General features: G+C 36.4%; 1 protein-coding gene across 2 annotated transcripts in view; it reads right to left on the reverse strand.

Moving 5' to 3' along the window:
• Positions 1 to 381: 381 nt before the first annotated feature.
• Positions 382 to 12180, reverse strand: part of LOC128667145 (zinc finger protein 436) — a 135094-nt gene continuing 123295 nt past the window's right edge. Inside the window, exon 10 of one of the 2 annotated variants that reach the window (XM_053722070.1) lies at positions 382 to 1870. In XM_053722070.1, the coding sequence (XP_053578045.1) occupies positions 1068 to 1870 (803 nt within the window). In that variant the 3' untranslated portion in view covers positions 382 to 1067. Of the gene's footprint in view, positions 1874 to 12180 lie in introns of both variants that reach the window. The other variant, XM_053722069.1, reaches the window with a different exon arrangement.

Here is a 12180-nt window from a genome sequence, read left to right on the forward strand (position 1 = left end):
GGGGTGTCTTTGCCTCCTCCTGGTGTCCAGGTTCTTATTTCCCAAAAGTAATTCATGCAGCTGCGGACTCTTTCCAACGGAAGAAAAGGAAACTATCAGGTAAGCATAATTTATGTTATTCCGCTACATTTGCAGATTTTAATAGGCCAATAGTAGAGGCAGATTTTAGATTTCCAAAAGGTCAGTAAAAAGAAGCTTTTTATAACATTTGGGTACAAAAAAATGACTGGCATAAAGCAAAAAATAATTAGCAGTAGTTAATGAACCAAAATTGGTGGTTATTGTTTTCATTATGTTTACGAAATGTGGCACCGTCCCTTATGTTTCTGTAAATGAGACTACACGTAAACACAGATGGGTTACAATGCATCATACACCAAGGACATGGAACCTAAAGAACTTTATTAACAGAAAAATAACTATACAGTTTTCCATATAAATCTTTATCAATACTAATGTTGAGCAAAACGATGCCTTGTATATAACCACAAAATTATAAATCAGATTAAGCCCTGAGCACTTCTGCCATAGAAATCAACTTAAATCTCACTGATTAGATATTTATCAAAATATTTTCTGCTTAAAGAGAGAAAGAAGTAAAAATTAAACGCTAAATGTTCCAGATAACGCATACATTTTTAGACTTTCCAATGTATATAACTAATATGAAATTCACTACTTATTTTTGGTCTCCTTTCTTTAAATCTAGGTCTTATCCATAAGATCATACAGAGATAGGTTTAGGAGCGTGCATGTGCTCAAGATGTGCACCCTGCTAGCTCAGTATGCGTTCATGGAAAACCCTTTTAATTCTTAGCCCTACACTTATTTAATTACTGCCAACATGTCTACATAGTATTCTTTTCTAGATTATTTTCCCGTCTCCCAACACCCAATATTTATAGGCCCTTACCGTCTAACCTGGTTATCTATTCTAATATATTTTCTTGTTACAAATAAGTAAACCCATGATTAGTTTATTAGTATAGGTACACAACCTGAGTTGAATCATTTTTCTTTGTATGCCCCATGCATTTTTTTGATCTCTTAATAGCAGACTACAAAATCTACGTTTTATTTATCTCCTCTTGATGGGCACGTTTATGCCTAATAAGAGACCGATTATCTGTAAAAGTTTTATCACACTCAGTACACGGGAACGGCCTCTCTCCAGTGTGAGTTCTTTGATGTCTCAGCATAGTGTCCTTGCATATAAATCCTCGCTCACAATGACTGCAGACATAAGGTTTCTCCCCTGTGTGTAATCTTTGGTGTACGACCAAGTTTGCATATTGGCAGTAGCCCTTTCCACACACATTGCACACATGGGGTCTCGTCTCGGCGTGGATGCTGGAGTGTTTGATGACACTGGATTTACGGGTAAAGCGTTGTCCACAAACGTTGCATACAAATGGCTTTTCTCCGGTGTGCACCACCTGATGCAAAACGAGGTGCGAGTTGTTTATAAATTTTCGACCACATTGCTTGCATGCAAAAGGTCTCTCACCCGTATGGATTCTTTCATGAACAACAACATGAGTCTTACAGGAAAATGTTTTTCCGCAAACAGAACATGAAAACGGTCTCTCCTTAATGTGCGTTTTAGAGTGTCTTGAAAGGCTTGACTTATCTGCAAAATCTTTCCCACACTTATCACAAATGTAAGATTTCTCTTTTGAGCAAGATTTCTTGTTCTTCTTAATATCTCCAGTTTTTCTCAAACTTCTGAAACATATGATGCACGTAAATGGATCCCCTTCACTAGTGCGAATTCTTAGATGTGGGTTAATTTTCACCATCTCTGAACATTCATAGCAAATCTGTCCCTGGACATTTTTGTCCTCTTGATTATCATTCTCCCAACCGAAACCTGCTGGAAACACCAAAATGAATGAGATTAATACCTTCTTTTTCTGTTTTATATTTTGTTTTACATTAAAACATAGTAAATTAAGTCTTTAACCCTTTCCTGCCGGGACTTATTTGTCGGAAATGTAAACAAATAAGTAAAAAATTTAAATCATGAGATTGTTGATGGGATTGAGTGATTTTAATAATGCTAGGCACGCCATCTAGCCCACGATCACATTTACGAATTGGCTATGGCTTCAGAATAGCCAAACGGCTAGGACATTTTATGCCATCCCAATGGCGCTAAAGCCCAGCGGAGTTAGGATGGCGTGGAACACCCTAATGGTGGGAAAGGGTTAAACACTACTGATTGTAAGAAAAAAAACAATGGTAAGAAAAACTTGGTTAGTACATAACTGGTAATTGACCAAGCAAGATAGAAACATAAAAACAGATTTTGACGGCTGATAACTATAAACCCAAGTCTGTACACATTTCCCATAAAGTGTTAGTCTTATGTTTATCCCAGGCATTTTTAAAGTCCCCCACAGTGTTTGCCCTTACTACCTCTAATAGAAGCTTACTCCATTAATCAACCACCCTTTTTGTGCAGAAGTGTCTCCATAAATTACTACCAAACCTGCTACCCTTCAGCGTGTAGATCCAACCCATAAATATATACACCACTTCCCTTCCTGTTTAAGTTAGTTCCTGTATAGCCAAGAAAACATAATTTATGCAAGAACTTACCTGATAAATTAATTTCTTTCATATTGGCAAGAGTCCATGAGCTAGTAACGTATGGGATATACAATCCTACCAGGAGGGGCAAAGTTTCCCAAACCTCAAAATACCTATAAATACACCCCTCACCACACCCACAATTCAGTTTAACGAATAGCCAAGTAGTGGGGTGAAAAAGAAAGGAGTAAAAAGCACCAAAAAAGGAATTTGGAAATAATTGTGCTTTATACAAAAAATCATAACAACCATAAAAAGGGTGGGCCTCATGGACTCTTGCCAATATGAAAGAAATTAATTTATCAGGTAAGTTCTTAAAAAAATTATGTTTTCTTTCATGTAATTGGCAAGAGTCCATGAGCTAGTGATGTATCGGATAGTAATACCCAAGATGTGGAACTCCACAGAAGATTTACTAGAGAGGGAGGGATAAAAATAACAGCCATTTTCCGCTGAAAAAATTAATCCACAACCCAAAATATAAATTTATTCTCATAAATTAAAAGAAAAAACAAACATAAGCAGAGGAATCAAACTGAAACAGCTGCTTGGAGAACTTTTCTACCAAAAACTGCTTCCGAAGAAGCAAATACATCAAACCGGTAGAATTTAGTAAATGTATGCAAAGAAGACCAAGTTGCTAATTCGCAAATCTGATCAACTGAAGCTTCATTCTTAAAAGCCCATGAAGTGAAGTCTAGCAGAATGAGGCGGGGCCTGACCTGACTCCAAATAAGCCTGATAAATCAAAAGCTTTAATCAGGATGCCAAGGTAATGGCAAAAGCTTTCTGACCTTTCCTAGGACCAGAAAAGACAACAAATAGACTAGAATTGTTCCTGAAATCTTTAGTAACTTCAACATAATATTTCAAAGTTCTTACAACATCCAAAGAATGTAAGGATCTCTCCAAAGAATTCTCAGGATTAGGACACAAAGAAGGAACAACAATTTTCTATTAATGTTGTTAGAATTCAGAACCTGTAAAGCCTTCAAAACCAAATTAAGACTCCAAGGAGGAGAGATTGATTTAATGACAGGCTTGATACAGACCAAAGCCTGCACAAAACAGTGAATATCAGGACGCTTAGCAATCTTTCTGTGAAATAAAACAGAAAGAGCAGAGATTTTTCCCTTCAAGGAACTTGCAGACAAACCTTTATCCAAACCATCCTGAAGAAACTGTAAAATTCTAGGAATTCTAAAAGAATTCCAGGAGAATTTATGAGAAGAACACCATGAAATATAAAAGTCTTCCAAACTCGATAATAAATCTTCCTAGAAACAGATTTACGAGCCTGTAACATAGTATTAATCACTGAGTCAGAGAAACCTCTATGACTAAGCGTTATAATTCCATACCTTCAAATTTAATGATTTGAGATCCTGATGGAAAAACGGACCTTGAGACAGAAGGTCAGGTCTTAAAGGAAGTGGCCAAGGTTGGCAACAGGACATCCAAACAAGATCCGCATACCAAAACCTGTGAGGCTATGCTGGAGCTACCAGCAACACAAACGATTGTTCCATGATGATCTTGAAGATCACTCTTGGAAGAAGAACTAGAGGCAGGAAAATATAAGCAGGTTGGTAACACGAAGGAACTGCTAATGCATCCACCGCCTCCGCCTGAGGATCCCTGGACCTGGACAGGTACCTGGGAAGTTTCTTGTTTAGATTGGAAGCCATCAGATCTATTTCTGGAAGACCCCACATCTGAACAATATGAGAAAACACCTCTGGATTGAGCGACTACTCCCCTGGATCTAAAGTCTGACGGCTGAGATAATCCGCTTCCCAACTGTCTATACCTGGGATATGAACCACAGAAATTAGACAGGAGCTGGATTCTGCCCAAGAAAGTATCCAAGATACTTCTTTCATAGCTTGGGGACTGCGAGTCCTACCCTGATGATTGACATATGCCACAGTTGTGATATTGTCGGTCTGAAAACAAATGAACGGTTCTCTCTTCAACAGAGGCCACACCTGAAGAGCCCTGAAAATAGCACAGAGTTCTAAAATATTGATTGGTAACCTCACCTCTTGAGATTTCCAAACCCCTTGTGCTGTCAGAGATCCCCAGACAGCTCCCCAACCTGAAAGACTTGCTTGTTGGATGAAAAAAGAGGCACCTTGAACTATACAATGGTGATCTAACCACCAAGTCAGAGAGAGTCGAACATTGGGATTTAAGGATATTGTGATAACTTTGTATAATCCCTGCACCATTGATTCAGCATACAAAGCTGAAGAGGTCTCATATGAAAATGAGCAAAGGGGATTGCATCCGATGCTGCAGTCATGAGACCTAAAACTTCCATGCACATAGCTACTGAAGGGAATGATTGAGACTGAAGGTTTCGACAAGCTGAAATCAATTTTATTCATCTCTTGTCTGTTAGATTCAGTGTCCATATCTGGAAACCTAAAAAGGTGACCCTTGTCTGAGGAATCAAGGAACTTTTTGGTAAATTGATCCTCCAACCATGTCTTTGAAGAAACAACACTAGTTGATTCATGTGAGATTCTGCAGAATGTAAAGACCGAGCTAGTACCAAGATATCATCCAAATAAGGAAACACCGCAAAACCCCACTGTCTGATCACAGAGAGTAGGGCACAGAGAACCTTTGAAAAGATTCTTGGAGCTGTCGCTAGGCCAAATGGAACAACGACAAATTGGTAATGCTCGTCTAGAAAAGAGAATCTCAGAAACTGATAGTGGTCTGGATGAATCAGAATATGAAGATATGCATCCTGTAAGTCTATGGTGGACATTAAATGCCCTTGCTGAACAAAAGGCAGAATAGTCCTTATAGTCACCATTTTGAAAGTTGGCACTCTTACAAAACGATTCAAAATTTTCAGATCCAGAATTGGCCTGAATGAATCTTCTTTCTTTGGGACAATGAATAGATTTGAATAAAACCCCAGACCCTGTTCCTGAAATGGAACTGGTATAATTACCCCTGAAAGCTCCAGGTCTGAAACACACTTCAGAAAAGCCTGAGCCTTTACTGGATTTGCTGGGATGTGTGAGAGAAAAAAATCTTCTCACTGGGCTGGAATTAGGGCCGCACCTTCATGCAGACTTGGGGGCTGGTTTTGGTTTCTTAAATGGTTTGGATTTACTCCAACTTGAAGGTTTCAAATTGGAACCAGATTCTTTGGGGGAAGGATTAGGTTTCTGTTCCTTATTTTGTTGAAAGGAACGAAAACGGTTAGAAGCTTTAGATTTACCCTTAGGTCTTTTATCCTGAGGCAAAAAACTCCCTTCCCCCAGTGACAGTTGAAATAATGGAATCCAACTGAGATCCAAATAAATTATTACCTTGGAAAGAAAGAGATAGTAATCTAGACTTAGATACCATGTCAGCATTCCAATATTTAAGCCACAAAGCTCTTCTAGCTAAAATAGCTAAAGTCATAGATTTAACATCAATTTTGATATAAAAAATGGCATCACAGATAAAATGATTAGCATGTTGAAGCAAGCAAACAATGCTAGACAAATCAGGATACATTTCCTGTTGCGCTAAACTTTCCAACCAAAAAGTTGATGCAGCTACAACATCAGCCATAGAAGTGGCAGGCCTGAGAAGATAGCCAGAATATAAATAAGCTTTCCTTAGATAAGATTCAAGTTTCCTATTTAAAGGGTCCATAAAGGAAGTACTATCTTCCATAGGAATAGTAGTACATTTGGCAAGAGTAGAAATAGCCCCATCAACTTTGGGGATGTTTTCCCAAAACTCCAAACTAACTGCTGGCAAAGGATACAATGTTTTAAACCTTGAAGAAGGGATAAAAGAAGTACCAGGCCTATTCCATTCCTTAGAAATCATATCAGAAATAGCATCAGGAACTGGAAAAACCTCTGGAGTAACCACAGGAGGTTTATAAATAGAATTTAAACATTTACTAGTTTTAGTATTAAGAGGACTAGTTTCCTCAATATCCAATGTAATCAACACCTCTTAACAAGGAACGAATATACTCCATTTTAAATAGATTTGTCAGTGTCAATATCTGAGGAAGGATCTTCAGAGTCAGATAGATCCTCATCAGAGGAGGATAATTCAGTATGTTGTCAGTCATTTGAAATTTCATCAACTTTATGAGAAGTTTTAAAAGACCTTTTACTTTTATTAGAAGGCAGAATAGCAGACAACGCCTTCTGAATTGCAACAGCAATAAAATATTTTATATTCACAGGAATATCATGTACATTAGATGTTGAAGGAACAAGGGGCATTGTACTATTACTGATGGATACATTCTCTGCATGTAAAAGTTTATCATGACAACTGTTACATACTACCGCTGGACATATAATCTCAACTAATTTACAACAGATACACTTATCTTTGGTAAAACTGTTATCAGGCAGCATAAATCCAACAGTGGTTCTGAGACAGGATCAGATTGAGACATCTTGCAAATGTAAGAGAAAAAACATCTAAAGCAAAATTATCAAATTCCTTATATGGCAGTTTCAGGAATGGGAAAAATGCAAACAGCATAGCCCTCTGACATAGAAAAAGGCAAGAGGCAAATAGGAATGGGGGTTTAAATAATGAAATTATTTGGTGCCAAGTATGATGCACAACGCAAAATTATTTTTTTTTGGCGCTAACAACATCCAGAAATGACACATTCACATCATTCAGACGTAACCTTGTGCAAGGAAACTCGGCGTCAACTAAGATGCCAGAAATAATTAATTTGCATTACCAGACGTACCTTCGCACCAAAAAAATTCTCGCACCAAAAATGACGCAATAAACATTGGCATTTTCCTGGTAGGATTGTATATCCCATACGTCACTAGCTCATGGACTCTTGCCAATTACATGAAAGAAACAATATACTTGGAGAGAGAGAAAAAAAGAAGAAGGGGATTTGAACCTCAGATAGCTCAGAGGCATAGGTAAAAAAAACAAAAAACTTTGAATATGAAAAAAATGAATTTATCTGATTCTCTCTCACACATTCCAAGCACCTTTATTGGTATTTGTCAGCGCCAAAGTTATGAAGTATATGAAGACAAGGGAGGAAAGTGAAACTTCTTTTTAGGTCAGAGAAACCATGGAACTTTCAACAAATGCTGCTTACATTCTCTTACATTAAATAAATAAACAGCCCATTGTGGAAATATTCAAAATATGGAGAACAGATACAAATTCAGAAAGAAAATTCCTACATTTATATTATCTGGTAAGGGCATTCCAAATCTCGGGGCGGGGGGAGATATTTAATTACTAAAAGTTTACAGACCTTCTAAAAAGTGTAACCCACTTTATTTGAACGTATTTACCCTAGAAAAACAAATATTTAGGAACCAAACTGTTGCCTCAAAGTATGCGTATAAAAAGTCTACAATTTATTAATGTAAGTAAAATGAGAAGTCTCAATACGGTATGCTCTATCTGAATCATGAAAGTTTAATTTTAGTGTCCCTTTAATAATTGGATTCTTAAAAATATTAGGAATCAAAAAAAGAAACCAAAAATTCAGTCCTACCAGAAAGATATCCAAAACCCAAGTTCTCTTAGGTTGGTTAGATACCAAAAATGTCCTCCTTTGTAGCTACGCTAGTCTATAGAAATACTATTGGGAACAATTAACTGAAGGACAAACAATTAGTCTGAACTGCCAAAGACTAACCAAATGACAATGGTAAAATCAACGAAAGTCTACGGTTCCCTGCTTCTGCTGTAATTTTTGGCAGCTTTGATGGTTGCCCTTGTTGCCTTCAGCTCTATTTCTGAAAATACATACTATATCAAATTACCTGAAAAACCTTACTGGGCAAAGACCACACTTTTCTTTTTTTCCTTTTTATTAATCAACAACAGGAATGTTTATACATTATTACGGTATCAGAAGGGAGAAAAAAAAGAAATAAAATACATTTCTTGAATAGACAGGCATAAATCTCCATTACAAGATCAATATTTAAATTATTAGCTCCAACGAATCATTCAGCTTTTGACAATATAACGCACAAACCTGTTGCAATTTTATCTATTATACAGAAACGAAAAAACAAAACCAAACAATTATCTCTCCTATTATAGCCTGGCTATATATTCCTAATTCTCATATTATGATTTGGCCAACTAATACATACTGTCTCCTATTATAGCCTAGATTTAACTCTTTTTCAAATAATGAACCCAAAAAAAAAAAAGAACTCTCGACTCCCAAGTATTTATGAATTTCTAATAAATGTCCTACTCACACCTGTCATTACGGCTATGTAAATTATAGCAAGCGACAACAGCACAAACAGAACAAACAAAATAAAGCCAAAACAAAACAAAAAAACAAACAAAAAAAAATAAACAAACAAAAAAAAACAACAACATATTTTTTTGGTTCCCCTCCCCTCTGGGACCCCTTCCGACTCTCCAGATTTAAAGGATATTTTTCCATTCCACAGTATACCAATCCGAAGCCAGAACAGCTGTAATAAATTCTGTCATTTGTCTCATAGGATAAAGAATTTGAAGCTGAAAGTTTGTCGAAAAAGGAGTACCTTATCCCATTTTTTTAAAAACTGATTAACTTTACTGTCCGGGTTATTTAGAACCTCACATTGCCCTACTGCTATCTGGAATCTAATTTCCTGTAGAAAAACTTGGAAGCTAAGACTATGCTTATCTTTCCATGATCTAAGAATGAGTTGCCTACCAATTAGTATGGCTAAATTAATAAGTTATTTGTTCTGAATGTACCTCTCCTCACACAATAGAATGATATAATACTTATTAAGCGTAATTTTACTACTTAAAAATCTGTTCAGCCAGAATCAAATCTGACACCATAATTTTTTAACTTTAGGACATTGCCAAAAACAATGCAAGAGATCAGCTTCCCCTAGCTGACATCTAGAGCATAGATTTCTCTCAGTCAAATTCCATTTAGACTTCATACAATGAGTAATATATGCTCTGTTTATCAATTTCATATGTGACTCTTTCCTAATTACCAATGTTGTATATTTGTTGATTCTAATAAAAACGTCTTTAAAGTCAGCAAATTGCAAGTTCTCAAGCTCCACTAACCATTTGGAATATACTAGGCTAATATCCTTTTTTCCTTGATGTGCTACAAAGTTTTTATAAAGGAGAGATGTAGAGTGGAGGCCGGCTTTATACATTTTAATTATTATATCTAGGATTCCTAAAGTGAGCGTTCCTCTTCTGCAGATCTCCTTTACTGAGATAAAATGCCTAACCTGTAGGTATGCAAAGAAATCTTTATTCCTAATACCAAATTCTTGTACCAATTGTTCAAATAGTTTAATAGAACATGTTTCCTCATTTATACATTGAGCCATATATTTAAGCCCTTTTTGTGCCCATATATGATATAGTCTGGAATCTAATCCAGGTTCAAACTCCGGATTTCCAGCAATGGGGAGGAGAGAAGAAAAGGCATTATCTATTCCCAGCCCATCGCAGATCTTGTTCCAGGCCTTTATTATGTTTAAAAAAGTAAACTTTGGGATATTAAGTTTGAGCATATTAATGATACACAAATGTGGGAGTGTCTTAAGAGCATACGGAAAGATAATACTCTCTTCCACTTGAGAGTTGTAATATAATCTGTCCCCGATAACCATTCTAACGCTATTTTAGCCATACTTGCCCAATTATATATCTTAATATCAGGCAGCGCCATACCTTCCTCCTCTTTATTACATGTCAGCTTTTTCATAGAAAAAATTTGGTACAATATGAATAAAAAGCTTTTAATATCTTTACAGCGGATAAATACTGGTAGATTCTGTATTAGGAAAATATTTTAGGGAAGATTATTATTTTAATCAGGGAGATTTTAGCAGAAAGAGAAAATGGAAGACTAGACCAATCACGTATAGATGTCAAGATTTTATTCCATAGCTGAGGATAGTTTAAATCATACCACTGATTAGGATCTTTAGCAAGCATTATTCCAAGATACTTTTGCATTGCTAAAGAAAAGGGATTTTCAGTTAAACTGTTCTTATGTTTAATAATCCATAATATTTCTAACTTGTTTGTATTGATTTTATACCCAGTCAAAGAGCTATATATTTTCAAGATCTCTAGTAATTTTGGAATAAAGACCTTCGAATTTTTAACATATAATATAATCTGCATAAAGTGATAACACATGGTTCCTTCCCCCGATCAAAACCCCTTCAAGCGTTTTTCTACAAGAAATTGCCAACGATTATAAAGAAATATTAAATAGAAGAGGAGAGAGTGGACAGCCTTGTCTAGTCCCTTGCTCAAGATAAATATTTGGGGTTATATTACCATTAATTATCAAAGAGAAAGCAGGCTTACTATATAACAGTTTAATAAAATTTAGAAAATGCCCGGATATCCCAAAATTTTCAAGTGAAGTGAACAAATGATCCCATGAGATAGATATTGACGGCAGATAAGAGCCATAGGCCCAGCAAGTCTGCCCGACCTTACCTAACAGTATAAACTTATCTAGTTCGTAGGATAGCCCTATGCTTGTCCCATGCATTTTTAAAGTCCCCCACAGTGTTTGTTGCTACTACCTCTTGAGGAAGTTTATTCTATAAATCAATCACTCTTTCTGTAAAGAAGTGCTTCCTCAAATTACTCCTGAATCTACTACCCTTTAGCTTGAGCTCATGACCCCTTGTTCTTGAATTTTCCATTTTATGTAAAATACCCACAGCCTCAGTTTTACTAAACCCTTTAATGTACTTGAAAGTTGCTATCATATCACCTCTTTCCCTTCTCTCCTCTAAGCTATACATATTTAGGTCATTGAGCCTATCCTGGTAAGTTTTATTTTTTAGACCATGTACCATTTTGGTAGCCCTCCTTTGCACAGATTCAAGTTTGTTAATATCCTTCTGAAGATATGGTCTCCAGAACTGCACACAATACTCAACATGAGGCATAAGAACCTTACTATTTCTGCTGCAAATACCTCTACCAATACATCCAAGCATTCTGCTAGCCTTACTCGCTGCATTACTACATTGTTTACTAAGTTTTAAATCATCTGAAATAATAATTCCCAAGTCCTGTTCCTCGTCTGTAACAGTCAGTAAAAGTGTCATTGAGTCTGTAATTAACGTTTGGATTTTTCTTCCCTAAATGCATTATTTTACACTTTGCTGTGTTAAACTTTAGATCCTAGTCGTTTGTCCAATCCTCCAATTGTTGTATATCACTTCTCATTTTGTCTACCCCCCTGGAACATAAACTCTGTTGCAAATTTTTGTATCATCTGCAAAGAGACATACTTTCCCCTGTAGCCCTTTGCTGATATCGCAGATAAATATGTTAAACAAAACAGGCCCCAGAACTGACCCCTGAGGAACACCACTAGTAACAGCCCCCTCTGCTGAATGAACTCCATTTACTAAGACACTTTGTTTTCTGTCCTTAATGCTTTGCTGAAATCTAGATATGCTACATCAACTGCTCCTCCCTTGTCTAATACTTTTGTTACATAATCAAATGCTTTTTCCGCGTCCAACGTAATTAATGCGAAATCTTCCACACTCTGTTTCTTATTTTCCCGTATATTCTTTTTATTTTGGCAGA

The sequence above is a fragment of the Bombina bombina genome, chromosome 7, assembly GCF_027579735.1.
Source record: "Bombina bombina isolate aBomBom1 chromosome 7, aBomBom1.pri, whole genome shotgun sequence".
NCBI classification, from domain to species: Eukaryota; Metazoa; Chordata; class Amphibia; order Anura; family Bombinatoridae; genus Bombina; species Bombina bombina.